This window comes from Peromyscus californicus, unplaced genomic scaffold (genome assembly GCF_007827085.1).
Source record: "Peromyscus californicus insignis strain IS unplaced genomic scaffold, ASM782708v3 Scaffold_16__1_contigs__length_79575227, whole genome shotgun sequence".
NCBI lineage: Eukaryota > Metazoa > Chordata > Mammalia > Rodentia > Cricetidae > Peromyscus > Peromyscus californicus.
The window spans coordinates 22,355,897-22,375,920 of record NW_026294458.1 but is presented as its reverse complement, the minus strand read 5'-3'; the positions used below and the strand labels follow the sequence as shown (position 1 = coordinate 22,375,920).

The window sequence follows — 20,024 nt, the reverse complement described above, 5'->3', positions numbered from 1 at the left end:
AAATTCAGGAGCAGGAGACACAGACAGTAAGTTATTTTAAATCTAAAAGTTCATGTTCGACTGTGCATGATGACCCATGCCTTTAATCCCAGCACCTGGAAGGCAGCAGCAGGTCTGTGAATTTGAGACCAGCCTGGATCACACAGTGAATTTGAGGCCAGCAGGGCATATTGTAAAGCTTTGCCTTTCTTTACACAAACAGCAGCTGGGCTGTGGTGGCATATGCCTTTGATCCCAGCACTCAGGAGGCAGGGGCAGGCGGATCTCTGTGAGTTCCAGGCCAGTCAGGGCAATACAGAAAAAAACCAAAAAAAAAAAAAAAAAAGGGCAAAACTACTATAAATAAGCAAAAACAAATCAAGCAAACTAAACCATGCTGTATTTGTGAAAGTCTTTCTTTTGAAAGTCTTAATAAATTAGAGTTCAGGTCTTATTTTGGACTATTTAAAAAAATCTATTCCCTGTATCTTTTTTGGTATTTTACTGGCTACAAGGAACCAGCTACCATTTGGGTACTAAGGAATATATATATTATCTTATTCTGTGAAGAAATCCTTAACTTGAAGATCCAGAGAGTTAAAAAATAATCTATGCCAAAAGTCTTTATTAGAATAGATTTAACCTTCCTTTTTAAAAAAAATATTCATTTACTTTAAATTTTTTTGAGATTCCTCACGAGAAAAGCCTTAGTTCAGTACCCTGTGGATAAAGGTTAAGTGGGAAGGTGAATCAAAACTAGTATCTCCCAGAATTCAGATTTCTGACCATAATAAGGGGTGTGACAGCATGCACCTTCCAGAGTGAATAGTCCCGACTAGACACTAGCTCTTCTAAAGGAAAGGGAGCCAACAGCTACTGAAACTGTTTCTAATCAAGTTTCTACTTCCATGTCATTCCTTACTCACTGAAACAGCATACACAACCTTTGGTTGCATCTAAGAATAATTAAAATTCCCTTAATTCATAAACTTCAATCTAGATGTCAATGGATCCTGACAAGCTAAATATACTATATGAAAACCTATGCAAACAGTACAAAACCAGGAACCATCTCCCCACCTTGTTTTCATTAGCACATTTCAAGAATGAACAGTTGCTCAGCCTTTCCAAGAAACGTTTTCCCTAATGTTATGAAACTGACCTAAAGTTAAAAAAAAAAAAAAAAAAGTACATACCCGTACTCCTGGGGTGAAATGTCCTGTTCCTGACGAATCCTAAAGGTGATAATGCAGTGAAATAATCCAAACAGGGGAAGTCAATGCAAAAGAGAATAGTCCAGCAAGGAAAAATATATCCAATGTTATAAGAAATCCATGGTGTAGGGGACATAGAAAATGTTTATACAGTTATAAACTTTAAGCATTCGTCTCCACAGTAGCAAGTCCAAATTTTAAAAATTATTTCATCACAAGTGTATGCAAAAAATCTTTTTGATTTGTGCAGTGGTGAGGCACAGTAAAGAAACATCTCTGTTTGAGTTTATTATGTTCCAATGCCAGTGTGTTTATTAAAAAAATACAAAACCAAAATAAGTTAAAATCAAAATGAAAGCTAGAAGTAAAGTTCCCAAAGTAAAGTGGTCTTCTATGACCTGGACTCATCATCCACAGACATGGGAGGGGGCACATTGGCCTGCTTTAAAATGTGTGTTCCCAATATGCTAGAATTCCACAATTATTTTGTTTCAGTTACACAGTATAAACATTTTTTTTTTGCTAAATTATTGGTCATGAGAGAAGTATTAAGTATATTTAATTTATATTACTATAAATTTCAAGCCAGATACTTTTAATTTGTGTGAGCTAAGAAAGAATCAGGCCACCGCGGATTATTCTCCTTTTTTGGATTGACTTCCCTGCTAGAAGATATGTATTGACTGACAGTCTTATTATATTAGGACTCTTCAGGAAACTGACATATCACCTCAGGAGTGCGGGTATAAACTTACTTTCTTCTATTGTGGGTTTTGCCCCCTCATACCCTTGCACCCATGACTTAGGAAAAAAAAATAAATATAGAGCATTCTTTCCTTTTTGCAAAAACTCACTGAAAAAAAAATCTTTGAGTAGTACAAATTCAACACAGCTTCATCTGCAAATATGCCCAATTCACCCACCAAAAGCTACACAAAAATTTATACAATAAACAAAACAACTAAGGGACAGTCACAGTTACAGGTGACCTGCAGAATAATGGACACCAACACCTAGGCAAAACGGAGCCAAGTATTGCAAGGGAGGAAGCAGGGTCTATTGTGTCTAGGTATTGAGAACACAAAATGGGCAGAACTCACCAGTAGCTGTGAACTCCCTTGACTAAGCTAAGAGAATGTAACATTCTGTCAGGATAGTTTCCAGTGGGGGAATTAAATATTTTGCAAAAAATAAATAATCCGCGGATTACTTTTAGTCTGCAGACTAAAATTTAGTGCATGGGATTAAAATCCAGCCCATCAGAATAAAAATCTTAAAACACAACCAGGTGGACAAAAATAGAAAATCATACCAAAAAAACTAACAGCATAAAGTAAGATTCAACTGGGCAAACTAACAATTAGTATGCAGACTAAACATGGCCAGCCAAGTATGCAGCAAGGCCACAGACACCCCTTTAAAAGCTAAAATACAAAAATAATAAAAACAAAACAAAATGAAACAAAGCAAAAAAAGGAAAAAGAAAATAGAAAGAAAAATAAATGAAGGAAAAAGAAAAAAGAAAATAATCAAATGAACCAAAACACTGACATGAACTTTTGAGTACTTCAAATACTACCTCACCTGTGCAGCAACATGTTTTCTTAAATTCAAACAGACACTTATCACAATTTCTAGTCCATAGGAAAAACTATCATAAAAAATCATTTTCCCCAAAAAGTCTCTGCAGTGTTGAACAAATGCAAACAAATCCTTAAATGAAGAATTAGTCAAAGTAAATTTGCATTTGGGTAACTCAGATAACAGAGACAATTTTCTAAGACTTTGGCTATAAAAATCCCAACTGGAGTTAAGCGCTATGACTGAACCTGAGGCCGTTCAGAATAGCTGTTTATGAACAATCACATACACACCAAGACCCGCAGTTAAAGCTGCCTCTCAGTGTCAGCTCTCACCAACACTGCTGTATCATACACCCAACCAAACAATATACAATGCGCACTTCTTATGATTATAGATAGTGGAAAATGATTTACAAGAACACAGAACAAATCCTGTGACTGTTCCAAACAGCCACCCCCTACTAGCTTCCATTATAAGCCTATGAAACTGACACAATTTTTTGATCATAGGCAAAATATAATCCCCTAGTTCTAAAAGCTGGTAAGCCATGAATACTAAAGAGCAACTTCGATACTAGGTCTCAAGTAATCTAAAACTATTTGCAATTAATAAACCTAGATATAAGATTAAAGTGAGACAGTATCATGGGTCTGTTGAATAGTTATGTTAATTAACAACAACAAGAGAAACCAATTAAGTAAGTGGTTAACTTACTAAGTACATAACTTAATAATTAAGTAACACTACTTAAAAATATCCTTTATTGGTATTTTGCAAGCTCTTATACATCGATCTGGTGACACACTGAAATGGAAGGTAATTCAATCTACTATAAACGATTAATTTCCCACCAGAAACTACTTTAAACCAACTTTCAGGGAGTCCACAAGGCAAGTAAAATGGCTACATCTGAAGTCACTGTCTAACAGGGTGGATCGCAAACTGAGCACAGCTCAAGCTTAATAAAGACACACACTTTCTAACTTCTGAAGGTTAGAAAAGCAGAGAAAGAATGGTGAGAACAAGAAACACAAAAAAGTCCTTTTCTTCATCATGACAAAGCTAGCCCTAGCATTGAATGGATTTCAACTGCATTAATTAAAAGGCTGAATTTTCCTGAATCACATGACATGTAAGGAAACCTTAATGGACAGTACCATTTACCTATACACTGTAACTCTTCCTCTAACACCCTCATTGATCAAACATTTCTGCAGACCTACACAGAAGCATCATTACCAAATGACCACTTACCCAGTTCAACTTTTCACAGTTTTGCAGACCAGCTGCTGGAATCAAGCTGGCCTTCCTAAGAGTATATGAGTATCCCTTTTCATCCTCATCTCCCATTTTAAGATGTCTGTCCAAGATACAACATTGTCTAGTCTTTTTTTCCACACCTCAGCAAATCATGTCTTTCTGCCTGCCTGTCTCTCTCCCTCTCTATCATCTTTTAAAAATTCATTTGTGTGTACACGCTTGCATGTCCGGGGACAACCCATTGACCCAGTTTTTTCCTTCCACCCTGGAGGTTCCAGGATCAAATCAGGAGGTCAGGCACGGTGGCAAGAGCCTTCACAAGCTGGCCATCCCATGGGTCCCACTTAAGCTAATCTTAATTCTGCTTCAACAGCCCTTGTCCTGTGTTATCTCTGGAGAGACTTCTTTCACTGTCTTCACTAAACGTCTGTCTTCTGACACTCACTGGACATTTACAAAACAAAATTTCTATTACTTAATACTTGCTTTAACTATGCTTTCAAAGGCAAGGACTGCATATTTTCATTTTTTATGGGACCCAGCATAACACTGGTGATAAAGAATACATAATATTTAAAGAACAATGATAAATTAAAAAAAATATTTTTGCCTTCTCCAATCTATCCCCAACCCCATCCTTTGTCCCCCTTAAACAATTACACACACACACACACACACACACACACACACACACACACACACACACTTCTCTTATATATGGATTAATCACTCTAAGAGGTGAATGTGTACATGTGTGTAACGTGTGTGTCAGCTAAGACGGCAGATGCACTCACAGTGTAAGTAGTAACTAGTGAGTATAGCATTCAGGCCAGAGAGCATTGAAACTATGAAATCTGATTTACCACAAGCAGTGGAAGAGCTGAGAACCAACAGAAATCCCCAGTATGGTTTTATGCTTTCTGGATACATGCACATGTAATGACTATGACAAAAGGAGTAGATGGAATGGGTTTCCAAGAAAAGGTTGGCAGCAATTTTTGTTCTTGGCTTTGGGGGCCCCGCAGAAGGTATTTTCAGGGATGTGCTTAGTAAGAGTTGAAATGGATAAATCTGTAAGGTTCTGAAAAACATATTAAAGAGTCATGGAAAAAATGTAGTTATCAAGAGTCTTAAAAAAGAATTCAATGAGGTTGTTGGCTTTGTTTGTTTGTTTAGTTTTAAGCAAAGAACATGACTTAGTGTAAAATGATTCCTCTGATAGCTAAAAGGATCTCAAACTTTCTGTTTACTCTGTTAAGTAGATGGAAGCAATAGTATTCATCTGTACTGAAGCATGTTCTAATAAGTCAAGCACGGGATGACTGCTGTGGGTGGATACTATGTGCTGGGATACTTACCTAACCGATGACCATATAACCTACATACACACTTAACTGCTGAGTATTAAATTACCATGTCAAAAAGTTGGCAACAAACATTTTTTACAAGTTTTCTCTTTACATTTATTATTTTATTTATTTACTTATTTGTTTTGTTTGCATGCCCACGGATACCAGAGCTGGTTCTCTCTTCTTCTAATATGTGGGTTCCTGGGATGAAACTCAGTCCATCCAGCTCAATGGCAAGTGGCTTTTCCTGCTAAGCCATCTTGCTGGCTCTCAACAAACATTCTGAAGTAATTTGTGTCCCTGTTATCATTATGAAATGAAAAATTAGAAATTGCTGAAATATATACAATTTGTCTCAGTGGGTACCAAAGTAGTTACATGATGAAGAATAATTAGACTCCATGGACAATGAGAAAATTTCATGAAAGAAGGGAGACCTGAGATGGATTAATATTTGCTTAGTAGAGAAGAAAAGAATACTGTATGTGGGACGTGGAGAGGGAAAAACACTAGCAAGAAGATAAAGAAATGTAGCTTCTCCTGGATCAATGAGGAAATTTGATTCCATCAGAAAATTGAGCATGGCTGCAACATACACAGCTAACTTATTAAGTAGTCTAATGTACGGATAAAAATGGGACCCATGGGATTCTGCTCTACTTCTTTCCACAAACCAATAAAATCACAAACGACTTCCACCACTTTGTATAATTATATAGACACTTGCATTACTTATCTGACCTCGGATTATCTGCTACCAGGACAAAAGAGAGTATTTGTCAGAGTAATTTAAACAAAAGGTATCAGTTACTCAATACTAGGAACAGGATGGGAGACACCCATGGCAACTACAGAATGAGAATGACTAGACTAGGGAATCTCCAATCTACCTTAATTACACACTGAACTTTAAACTCATTGCCTAACGGTATGTATTCGAGAGACGGAGAAAGCAGTACAATGTGGGAAAGACATAGTTCTAGTAACTAGATCCCTTGGGGAATCTCAGGGGCAAGTCAAGGACTAAGTCCATTTGCTGAAAGGACAGCTAGGAAAGACTGAGAACAGTACGACCTAGATGGTCAGCACCCAAAGTGGGGTTGCTCTGAGCATAATGGATGAGCAGTCAATATCTATACTGGAAATCATAATAAATTGGGACATGTGATCACCCTTGTCATAGTATGTATTTCACAGCCACCTTTCCTAAAGGCTACGAGGACTCAGAGAAGTAAGAAAGCTAGTTTGGAGTGTAAGGAGAAAGATGGACTGGACTTTCTGATGATGAAGGAGTGAAATCAGTAAGGAGGTAGGAGGTTGTTTTATAGGTCAACACTATCACAGTGACCTAAACCAAGACCAGGATAATGAGGCAGAAGGAGATTAAAGTAGAACGCTCTCCATTTATTCATGACTAAAATAATATTTTATAATTATTATAGCTGTATTTACAAAACAGAAATAAGAAGAAGCAACAGTATTTAAACCCTAGTTCCTACCTAGATCCTAATGATCTGCTGTTTTGCCATCCCTCCATGTACTAAAGGCAGGATTTAAATTTCTTCTCTTTTTTCCAACCAAATCTCTATTTAATTCTCAATCTACTACTGTATCACTTCCTTTAGCTATCAATCTGGTATTTCTTCTCTGAAATATATAGCATACACCAAAACATAAGCTTTCGTTTTCTTTCCCACTTAAACCATTAAGTGCTTTATCAACAAATTAGGCTACACTAGATATTTTATAGTTTTTAAGATATGTTTAATTTTATGTGTATGTGGTTTTCCCTCCACGTATGTATGTGTACATACATAGATATGTGTGTCTGGTACCTGCGGAGGTCAGAGGATATCAGATCTCCTGGGAGTTCTGGGAACTGAACCCCTAGTCCTCTGCAAGAGTAACAAACGTCTTAAGGGGTGAGCCAACGCTCTGGTCCCAGTCTAGCTATTCTGTAATGGTCCAGAGCAACTTGAATGGATTCTTAAATCCTCACAACCCCTGTAGTGCAGCATCCCTCTATCTGTTCTGTACACTGGTATCCTTTATTTGTGAGGAAGACAGTTTTCTCCTTCATCTTTATTCTGTCTACACTTTTGAGAATACAAATGACTCACCCTACAGAACAGCACATCTGTACAAATATTCTGTTTTTAGAAAGAGCACAGAGACTGTTAGACAGGACTCCGTGACCCAGCTTTCGGTGTACTTTTGAGTCGATGTGACGGAGTGTGGTCACTGCTGAGGGTGACAGTGTAGCCCAGAAGCCAGGGCTCACACCACACTCTCCTGGTTTTAGCAAAGAGCACGGAAGTGGGTTCTACAGGTGACAGCAGGAAACAAAGGGATGCTTGTCTGTCTTTCCAGACCAAAGGACAAGTGTTCTAAGGAACATTATGGACAGTTTTCAGTGCCGCTCCTGGCTACCTGCCGCAGGCGGCATTTCTCAGCTGCTGTAAACTACCACAATGGGAGGAGACAGAAGATGCGACTATGCTACCTCTAGAAATCTTAAGCTCCACATTTTATTTTTGAAAAATCTTTAAAAAGAAAAATTCAGTACAAGCATATTCTGATCATTTATCCAACTCGGATTTCTGTGTACCATGTAAGTTTATGTGTATTAAAGAGACATTAATACAAATGTGTTTATTATGGAATATATCTGCATAAAGGGAAAGCTAAACTGTCAAAGGATTCTATAGAAATGAAGAGTTCATGGTAGTTTAATATAAGAGATAAGAGAATTGAACAAGTATTCTATACATGGCATAGAAAAGGAGATCTAAGTGAAAGAGCTTTATATTTCATTCAAGTTTAGAAAGTATTTGGGGTACTAAGAGAAACATCAGGAATCCAAGAAGGCAGAGAAAAGTTTAAACTAATTCACTACAGCTCTTTCTGCTGGCTACATTTCATAATTAGCTGTTATTCATATTTTATTCTGGCTAGTATTTCCATTGCAGAGAGAAAATTGGGGGTGGGGATAAAGGATATGACACATATCACCATTGGTGTCAGTACTGATCATTAAAGGGGTTCTGTAACCTCAACTGCAGCACCTGTGTCTGTCAACTCCAATGTGTGTGTCAACATGGAGGACAAGTGGTGAATACTCAGACATGCCAAGACTGATGTCTTAGAAGAACCCTCCCCTTTCTTCCTTCATAAAAATAATGATGACTTAAAATATGGAAGTATAGATAGGCAGAAAATAAACTCTTCCAGAACTATATTCTTCCTGTACCAATCTATATTTTGGAACATGCCCCTGTCTCTTTGACTTAGTTGGAATTACAGTATACTATAAACCCCTCACGATTACACTGACCTGTAATAATTCCGGTGGGTTCAATCTGTTACTTGGTTTCTAATCCCAACAAGTCACCTAGGATCCTCTGGGTTTAGAGCCATGGAAAAGATCCTAAGTATTATTTCACTTAGCTCCAAAATAAGCCTTAAATATAAAGATCAAAGACCACTTTACCAAAGACTAGTGCTCACCATAAATTTTAAAATAAAGGGGACCTGGCCTCTTGGGAGAATGAAAGACTCAACTTACATTTCTGGAACTAAAATATTACTGATATCTGTGTTTAAAGTAGGAAAGAAATAGTGAATGATAAATGTTTGTCTGAAGAGAGGTCATGAGAATGTTAAAGGAAGTACCTGGAATCCTCATGTCATTGAGAGAATAACAGAACAGAAGAGAAGAGACAGGTGTACTGATTACAGGGAGTATAAACTATTTCATCGACAGCCTTAAATTACTTCACCTCTTACTCGTAACTGTTTTACAATCAACTAAACAAACTTATCAATGTATAAAACAAGTTATGAGGACATTTTAAAATACAATGTCTAGTTTGAAATGCATACTAAAAAGCTGACTGTTTCTAACCTACTATCTGTCTGTCTGTGTGTCTGTCTACCTGAATGATGTACATGGCACATGACTATGAATTAAAGACCCAGTATTAGACACACACTGTTGTATACACAGAGCTAGTGTTAGCTTACTACCAGCAGGGTCACAGGCGCCTGCAGTCTGGATCATGGGATTCCTGTCTTCGGCTAGAGTTTCTGAATCTATAAAATGAGGCAGCTACAAATGCACTCCAGCTATAAATCCTAACACATTCTATTTTTTCTTTGCACACTTAATCTCATCATACAACCAGAGGTGGAAAAATTCCTGATTAGACTTTCCCAAAAGCTAGTGGCATCCTATAAACATTATAAATTATTTCCAAGTATGTATCCAACAAGATTACACCTGTTTAAAAATACTGCTCCTTAAGTACCACCAGGACAATAAACAAGAAAAACATGCAACATCTATAAGAAGGTCTATGTTTTGATAGTTTAAAAGAATAAAGAAAAATGTAAAGGGCTTTTACTTGTGATAATATTGAATTATGCATCTCTATCTAAAATCAAGAAATTAAGTTTAAATTCTTAGGGTTTTAAAATTCCTGCCCCATTATTTGAATGTTATGGGTACTTTGTTCTGACTTGCAAATGAAAGCCCCGGCTGGACACTGTCTACAGGCATCAACAGGAATAAAAGCACACTGTCAAAAGAACATTGAACTACGGCCACTGAGCTACCTTCACAGAGAACGAACGGCTGTGCCTTTGAAATCGACACAAGGTATGTGGTCTCAAAATAGCTTAGCTTAAGTACAATGAGAACCCCAAGATTTAGTTAACTATTAGCTGATGTACTTTCTCAAAAGCTCATTTTGACTCACCTTTGTCCACGGATGTGCCTTAATCTGAGGGAATTTGAATTCTGTATAATTTGGGTTCATTTCTCTAATTTGCTCCCTTGTCGGTGTTCCCAGGACCTAGACCAAGAAAAAGAAATATTGTCAACTTTTTCTATCTATATATATTGATGCACGGGTTTTACTGAAATAAAGAATTCAAATCAGAAATAAAATATAAAACTCAATAGATTTTGTGAAGCTTTTTAATTTGTATCTATCTGTAAAACCATGTTATTCCATCACAGACTGATGTTCTATGATAAGAATGATGTTAAAAATATTACTAGAGGGGCTGGAGAGATGGCTCAGCAGTTAAGAACACTGGCTATTCTTCTGGAGGACCAGGGTTCAATTCTCAGCAACTACATGGCGGCTCACAGATGTCTGTAGTTCCAGTTCCAGGGGCTCTGACAACTTCACACAGACATGTAGGCAGGCAAAACACCAATGCATATAAAATAAAAAATCACTTTGCTAGGCGGTAGTGGCACACATCTTTAATCCCAGCACTCAGGAGGCAGAGGCAGGCAGATCTCTGTAAGTTCAAGGCCAGCCTGGTCTACAGAGTGAGTTCCAGGACAGCTAGGGCTGTTACACAGAGAAACCCTGTCTCAAAAAAAAATTACTAGAAAATATTCCAGGGACTGGCTCACTAGTTAAGAACACAGCTATCCGTAACTCTAGTCCCAGGAGGTCCTATAATACCTCCTGGCTTCTGAGGGCACCAAGAACTACTATGCTGCAGACACACATGCATGCAAAACACCCATGCACATAAAATAAATAAAAATTTACAAAATATTCAAGTAACCCCAGCTTCCTTTCCCATTGTATTCCAACACTGTCTTAGTAGCTGTAAGAAGGAAAAAAAGCAATAATCAAGTTGGCCAGGCCTGGCAATGATGTAACCTGAAATCTGTTGGCAAATTTCAAGCAGGTCTTCTCTAAAACTCTAGGTTTGATTCATACATACATAAAAACTAGATTTAAAAAAAGCTAAAAAAAAAAAATCAAGGTAAAATCAAGTAGATTCTACACAGAGGAACCATCGATTTGCGATGGTCACATCTGAATAAGACGATCTTTTATTTGTGGAATAAAGCCCGTACTCTATCTGTCCTATTACAGATGCCAATCAGAAGCTGTGTCAAGGACTTTCATCATTTCACGCAATTTCACTGAATAGTGTCACTATGTAAAAGAAACTACATGAAGATCTAGAGAAGACAAAGAACAAGAGAACTCATAGCTGCTTATTAAAAATATGTAAGTATAATACACAGCAAAAAATGAATTGAGCGCTTCATTCCCTCTAGAGCTGTACTTGGCATTGGACACAAGGAAGGCCACACAAGACAGGTTTCCAGGAGAAGCATCACACACACACACACACACACACACACACACACACACACACACACACACACCCATACACACCATTAAGACTTCACATATTATTCATCTTTATTACCTTAGAGCCCAATATGAAATGTTTGTTTGTTTATTGAGACAGGATCTCACTAGATAGCCTTGGCTAGCCCAGAACTCAGAGATCCACTCAACTGCTCTGAGTCCTGGGCTTAAAGTCATGTATCACTATGACCAGCTGAAACAAGTTTACTGAAAAATAAAAAAATCACACTATTTACAACTTAATGGCAGTTTCGTGGGAGAGTAATATAATGTCAAATATTTAATTTGTGCTAGCAACCAATGAATAATTAGGGGTAGTTCTATAAACATTCAGAACAAAATAAAGATATTATTATTATTATTATTATTATTATTATTATTATTATTATTTTAAAGGCAATCTTACTATGTAGTCCTTGCTGGCCTGGAACTCACTGGTATCTGCCTGCCCCTGCCTCCTGAGTGCTGGGATTAAAAGAGTACAGTACCATGCCCCAGCCACACTCCTTAGTTTTTGATTGGCTTTAATTCTCTAGACACCATTAAAACCTTTGTAACTTCCTTGACTTTTTAAATAGACTTTTCCTCAAAAGATACTCTTAAGAAAATAAGAAGTCAAAGACTGAGATAAGATGGTAAATCACATTCTTCAACATCTCTAGACTTTATTAGGAACTCTACTTGACTCGGAAAATACTGAGGAGATATCTGCATTCCCACGTCTATTGCTTTACAATAGACAAGATACAGGATCAGTCTATGTGTACACTGATGGGGATGGATACAGGAAAATGTGCTATGCAAACACAATGGAGTTTTATTTTGCCATAAAACAAATGAACTGTCATTAGCAACAACATGAATAGAACTAGAAGACATTATATTAAACTAAGTTGGCCACGGAAAAACAATTACCACCTGTTCTACTTATCTGGAAGCCAGAAACTGATTATTCGGTTTTTACATCTGTAGGAGCCTCCACAAGCACAGTGTAACGTTGGAGCAAAACCGACTCAACAGTAATGGTACAAAATTCCTTAGTTATAGCTGTTCATCAGAACTGAACTGCTGTTTTTACCTTTAAGACAGGTACTTGTGACTTTTAAGAAGCTTTAATTACTAACTTATAGCCTGTCATCAAAAATCCTATCATTATTTTAAAAATCAATTAAGCAAATAAAGAAATTCCTCAGCACACTTTATTTAAAGCCATCCAACCTTGAATTTACTAAGGCTGTTAGATGGGGAACAAAGACATCCAAACATCACAAAATGTTCTAGATGTCACTTCTCTTGCTAAACACTGAACTAGAGTTATTTTTCTCCTCTTTTGATCAGTTTTTAAATCTTAAAGTCAAACCTCTTCCTAGGCATTTTTTTTTTTTGTGATTTGATAAAGCAGGGAAATTGAAACATTAAAACACAAGTTTGTGTGTGTGTGTGTGTGTGTGTGTGTGTGTGTGTGTGTGTGTGTGTGTGTGTTTTAAGCTTATTTATAGGCTGGGTGGTGGTGGCACACACCTTTAACTGAAGCACTAGGGAGGCAGAGGCAGGTGGATCTCTGTGAGTTCAAGGCCAGCCTGGTCTACATATCAAGTTCTAGGCCAGCTGGGCCTACTCGAGAGAAACTTGCCTTTCTAGACTTGATCATGAAGGGTTACAGAATCAACAAACTTTAGATAATTAGATGAGTGATCTTCTGATCTATAGGTCACTGTAGGTAGGTTGGTTGGTTGGTTTGTTTTCCTAGAAAGGGCCAGAGTAAGCAGAGTAGGTTTGTGAGCCATACTTCCCGCTCACTCTTCAGCTCTGATACTGCAGTAAAAAAGCAATCGTAACAAAAGCCTATTGGCAGCATGGGTGCAAACTGTATGCAGGTCTGGGTCCTAGCTGGCTGACCACTCATCTGTTTCAAACATTTTTAGGATGAAAAAGGGAGGCCCAGAATGAGTATCTTTGCAGAGGTAAAAATGAGCTAACGCTGATGATTTCCAGAGGAGCATGGGCTATAAGGATTAGTGCGGAAGTGAACAATTTGGTTTCTAATTTCAGTAGCTTATATACGGGAACTGAACCAATACAGACATTTAGAAAAGGAGAAACTGGGGCTGAGGAGGTAACTCAGCTGGTAAAGTACCTTCTGCAAGGCAAGCATGATGACCTGAATGTGCTCTCTACGAACGTACGTAAAAGGGCAGGCCTGGTGCCATGCTGGTCTGGGAGGAGAAGACAGGCAGAGAACCCTGGAAGCACACTGGCCAGTCAGCCTGTCATACAAGGCAAGTTCCAAGTCAGGGAGAGACCTTGCCACAAACAAAAATAAAGGGGGCTGGCGGGGGCAAGTCTTGTGTCTGACAAGCGACACACAAAATTGTACTCTGGCCACCATAAGACACAGGGACATAAGTGTAAACACATGGACAAAAGAAAAACTAAAAAGGACTGGCAAACTGCCTTCTAAATGTTTATTTTTATGCCTACGGCCAAATACTACTCCCAGCCTTAATCAGAGAAGTTTCTCTTTACAATAAACAACAGTAAATACAAAGCCTCATGGATACTTAACATGCTGAGGTAAGTGACCACCGAGTGCTCAGTGCCGACAAGAATATTAATACCACTCCCTCTAAGAGTCCTGGAGAAGAATGGAAGAGCAGGTCTGAGAAAAGGGTGAAGAATGGGGAGTACAGGCAGAGCAGATGCAAAAAGCAAAAACCAAACCAACCAAACCAAAAAAACTATCTGAAAAACTACAAACTAAAAGGACCTCAATTAGCATAAATAAGATCATGTCAAGTCATAATCGATTGATAACAGTCATTAATAAAAGGAAAATTTACAGATATATGAAGGGAAAATGGAAAAGGGTAGGGCTTTTAATCAGGGAGGGTGATAACAGGAGAGGAGGAGGGGCAGATAAACAACACTAAGGATGTCAACAAATTATTTTAAACATGAAATGAAGGAAGGGTGGCAGGGAGTTGGTTCAAGGGTTAGCAGCACTTGCTACTTACTCTTCAGAGGACTAGGGTTTGTTTCCCAGCACCCATATGGTAGCTCACAACCATCTGTAACTCTAGTCCCAGGAGATCCAAAACCTTCTTCGGCCCTTGGCAGGCAACAGGCATGTACATGGTGTACATACACACACACACACACACACACACACACACACACACACACACACACACACACACACACATATATAGGCAAAACCCTCATAAACATAAATAATAACTATAAAAAATTCTAATTTAAAAGGGAGTCGCATGGAGGTAATTCAAGAATACCACGAAGAAACAGGACACACTAAACCCAGGTGTCAAGAAGAAAAATGCTAACTGAAAATGAGAGCGAGGCTGGGGAAGCACTCCAGCCAGTAAAGTGATCCTTCTAAAGACATTTAGTGTGAGTAACCACTCAGACTGTTAGCAGCAGCTCTTCATCCCAAGAGGACACTCCGGGATGAAAGACAAAAGCTTCTAACAGGCTCTCCTGCTCTGACAAAGGGATTATGATAACTATACGCTGTTTCCCTCTCCACGACAAAGGGATGACCAGCACCCCAAATGATAAATACATAGTTTCCCTCTCATTCAGAAAGTCCTCCAGAGGGGCTGGTAAGATGGCTCAGTGTTCAAGCAAGTATTACTCTTCCCCAAGAGTCTGACTCCCGGCACCCTGTGTCAGGTGGTTCAGCACTGTCTGAGACTCCAGTTCCAAGGGATCCGATGCTTCCGGCCCCCAAGGGGAAGCCGCACCCACGTGGCAGACACTCTCTCACATACACGAGATTAAAAATACGATATTCATCTTTTTCTTTATAGCAAGGTGTGAATGTACACACTTTTAATCCAGTACGCAAAGGCAGAGGCAGGCAGATCTCTGTGAGTTTGAGGCCAGCCTCATCTATACCGCAAGTTCCAGGACAGCCAAAGCTACATTTGTACACAAAGCTAGTAAAACAAAAAATTCCCTAACAACCAAAAATAAAAATAAAAATAAGCCTTCAGAGGAAGTTTCTATAAACAAAATGACAGCGTATCGTATAAGGGTTATAGCAGGTAGAAGAGACACTAAAATTATACTGAAAAGGGTGAGGAGATACAACGGTTGACACTAGGTTGTATGGGAGGTGGTACATTACTATTATTATTTAAAAACAGACTGACATTTTACAGAGCTGTAGTTTTAATCCTAGACTAACCTCTAAACAGTACAACAAGGAAATATGGCTTAACGAGCCGTGATAGGCAATCCTTACTATCACCGTGACAGGATTTACCATTACCAAGGAGGCAAATCTCAAGGTGTCTATGAGGGGCTTCCATGAGCAGGGGTCCTGGACAAAAAAAAGGAGAAAGCAGGCTAACCACCACCATTCACTGCTGTCTGGGCTCCCGCCACCGTGCCTTCCCTACCATGACGGGACTGTGTCCTCCGACTGTGAGCCAACCCGCGCTTTCATTGGGTGTTCTGTCACGGCAATAAGAAAAAGACTAATAAAGAAGCCAACAGGAGCAAGGCCTGGCGGCTACGGCAGAAGGACTACCAAGTCTGACAACAGACAGGGCCGCAGAACAGATTCCAGACTAGGCAGGGCTATCTAGTAATTCCCTATCTAAACTACAAAAACAAGCAAAACACAGGCCAACAGAGCCCCGGAAGTCACCGAAATATTAAAAACACGAGGGCCCAAAGACTTGTGCACAAATCAACACCAGCAAAGATCAGTACAAAACCAACACAAAAAGATGAGGTCAAACGCCACGCTGCAGTGAGGGAGGAAAGGAATCCTGCAAACACCCTGAAGGAGAGAAAGCCAGGGCTGATGTTCCCTTGGGGAAATCCAGGAGGCAGACGGGACAGGAGCAAACTGTTCACACTGGCAGCTAAGGTAGAAAATAGCATGCTAATAAAAATCATACCCACTGGCTAGTAAATAAATATCAATGTAAGTCTAAAAGCCAGGGGGACACCATGACAACAGACTGAGTATAATTATATAAAGCCAACACCACAAGTCAAAGACATTTTAATAACTCAACTATTATAACTCAACTTCAGAACACGTCTAGTAATCACATTTTTAATAGGTTTAGAGAGTATTTTACCTGATTCACTACAGCTAACTCTTGAGTTTTGAAATTGGACAACTTTTTCATTTTATGGATAGGATATTTAATAACATTTTATTTTATGGATAGGATGCAAATAATCATTTCAGACACAAAACAAGGTTTTGTTGAATTTTAAGAAATGGGATTATTAGTTTAATCTCCAAGAAACCTTGGTATAAGTTATCCATTCACAAAACAAAGAATACTTATTTCTGGATTTCTTAAAAATTGAGTCCTTCCATGACTTAAACTAGTCATAAAAGTTTTATGCACTTTTCTCTAGGCATGGCATTTCATTGTCCTAGTTAGCTTTAACTGCCAACTTGACACAGCCTCAAGTCACCTGAGAAGGGAGTCTCAATTGAGGAACTGCCTGGATAAGACTGGCCTGTGGGTATGTCTATGTATTGTCTTGATTGTTAATTGATGCAGGAGGGCCTAGCCCACCATGGGTGGCAGCACTCCCTGAACAGGTGGTCCTGGGCTGTGTAAGAAAGCTAGTTAAGTGTGGATCTGCCAGTGAGTCACCAAGTAGCATTCTTCCATGTTTCTGCTGTACTTCTTTGGCTGTGAATGAGTTTCCTGATCAAAGGTAATGAACGCTGCACGATGACATAGCAAGCAGGCTTGCCACCAAGTTCCTGTCTTGACTTCCCTCAAGGATGGAATGTGACCTGAAAGTGTTAAGCCAAATAAAGCCTTTCTTCACATAAGGAGCTTTTGATCAGAGTGTTTTTATCACAGTAACAGAAAAGAAACTAGATTATTCACACAGTAAAAGAGAAAGGAAAAATGATAAAAAAAAATTATTACTCAAATGGAAGCAGAATCATTCTTCTATTGTGATAGTTTATGACCTTTCCATCTATGCAAAAAGTACCTTCCTTTGCTCATCATTCTATAACATCATAAAGATGAGAAGAAAGAGTAAAAGAATCAGGGATCTATCTGCTACATCCCTTTGGGATGTTCTTCATCTCTTAATCAAAATCATTTCAGCGATATCTGTTCCCATCCACATTTCTTACAGTATTTTTTTTTACCCACTAGTGACAAATTGACCCACACACAGAAAACATCAAAACAGAAACTGAATTGATATCTTCAAAGAAATAAATAACGACCAAAGTAAGCATCTATAGGAAGCTCCAAAACAGGTACTTCTTCCAAGGGTTTTTTTTTTAAAATTCTTATTTTTTGAGATTATAATTTTATCATTTCCCCTTTCCTTTTCTTTCCCCCAAACCCCCACCTCTGCTCCCTTTAAAATTTATGGCCTCTTTTTCTTAATCATTGTTACACACACACACACACACACACACACACACACACACACACACACACACACACACACACACACACGCGCGTGCTGCTCAGTCCACATAGTGTTACTTGCATGTATATATTCAGGGGTGACCATTTGGGTTGGATAACCAATTAAGTTTGCTCTTCACTAGGGAAGACTATTTCTTCAGTTCTCAGAATTCCTTAGTTGCCTACAGTTCTTTATCTAGGTTTGAGGCCTCCCAGGGCTGCCTGAAAATGACCTCAACAAAGACTACACCAATAGTCATGCCCAGGAGGTATTAGTTAGTTGCTTTTTTATGGCTCAACACCAGAGGGCACCAAACTTCAACAATGGAGCTGCACAGCAGCTAGTTTTGTGTAAAGCTGCTGTGGAGTAAATAAGCCGTACTGAGAACATTACTCCTCTGCTTAAAATGCTGCAGTGGCTTTCTAACTCCCTAGAATACAGTACATCCCTACGGTCCACAGCTCTAGATTCCTCTTTCCTGGTACACTCATATTCTATCAGCCCCACCATTCACAACCACCACGAGTAACTAAAACACACAGCAGACCTATTTTCAGCTAAACAGCTAAGCACTAGCCTTCTTTCAATAGTGGATGCATTATTTTCTAAGGAAGCCTTTCCAGGTAGCACCAACTCCAACAGGAATCCTGCCTTTGCACAATGCTCAGCTATCTGAGGTAATAACCAACCCCTCTTCCCAACCTACCTTTGAACTCCTTCAGTGCAAGAACCTCTACATTCTGGGCCCAATACCAAGACAAAAATCCTTCACTGACTCAAAAGATATAGTTAAAGGGGTTTAAAATGATATGTGGTGTGCTGGTTAGTTTTTTTTTTTTTTTAATTATTTATTTTATGTGCATTGGTATTTTGCCATGGTTATCGGGTCCCCTGGAACTGGAATTACAGACAGTTATGAGCTGCCACGTGGGTGCTGGGAATTGAACCTGGGTCCTCTGCAAGAGCAGTCAATGCTCTTAAACACTGAGCCATCTCTCCAGTTCAGTGCTGGCTAGTTTTATGTTACCTTGACATGAACTAATGTCATTTAGGAAGAGGAAACCTCCATAAGACTAGACTGTAGAGAAGTCTGTAGTGCATTTTCTGTGATAGATGATTGATATGGGAGGACCCAGTCCACTGTGGGGGGGGGTGCTACTCCTGGGCTGGTGGTCCTGTGTGCTATAAAAAAGCAAGCTGAGCAAGCCATGAGGAGCAAGCCAGTCAGCAACATTCCTCTATGGCTTCTGTATCAGTCCCTGCCTCTAGAGTCCTGCCTTGAGTTTCTGCCATGACTTCTCTTGGGGATGTAGTGTGCCCCAAGAACCGTAAGTTAAAATAAACCACATCAGGAGGGCGGGAGGAGGGAGGACAAGGGAACCTGTGGCTGATATGTAAAATTAAATTAATTATAAAATTAAAAAAAATAAACATCATCATCCATTTATTCAGTGATGAACACAGGTTGATTTTATATCTTGGTTGCTGTAAATGATGCTACAATGGACATGGGAAAGTACAGCATCCACACAATCGAGTTTTGGGGATATATAATTGAGGGAGAGAGGGCTGTAACTCAACTTTTAGTCTTCTAAGGAACCTCCAAATATGTTCTCCATACTGTCTGTACTAATTCATATTCCCACTAACTGCATAACATTCTCTCTTCTCCACAGGAGTGTAAGTGAGGTAAAGGGGTTCCAACTTATTCTTTTGCACACACATATCCAGTAGTCTAAGCATTATTGCCTCTACTGACTGTTTTCTCCCATTGAACTGTCTTGGAATCCATGTTAAAAAAAAAAAAACCAGTTGGCCATAAATATAACGACTTATTTCTTATTGGGGTGCATTACATGAAACTCCCAAATAATCAATAAAAATATCATATTGGGAAAAAAAGATACAGGGTCCTATAGTACTCAAAGTTCAAAAACAGAAAAAAGATTTCTTGATTCTCAATTACATCCCATTCATCTGTTAATTACTATAACTGAACACTTAGGTTTTGAGAC

At 38.8% G+C, this 20,024-nt stretch overlaps 1 protein-coding gene across 2 annotated transcripts in view; it reads right to left on the bottom strand.

Moving 5' to 3' along the window:
- Window positions 1-20,024, bottom strand: part of Gsk3b (glycogen synthase kinase 3 beta) — a 155,264-nt gene that overhangs the window by 29,094 nt on the left and 106,146 nt on the right. Inside the window, exons 8-9 of one of the 2 annotated variants that reach the window (XM_052740672.1) lie at window positions 10,144-10,239; window positions 1,176-1,214 (exon numbers count right to left, since the gene is read on the bottom strand). In XM_052740672.1, coding sequence (XP_052596632.1) covers window positions 1,176-1,214; window positions 10,144-10,239 — 135 coding nt within the window. The remainder of the gene's footprint in view (window positions 1-1,175; window positions 1,215-10,143; window positions 10,240-20,024) is intronic. The other variant, XM_052740673.1, reaches the window with a different exon arrangement.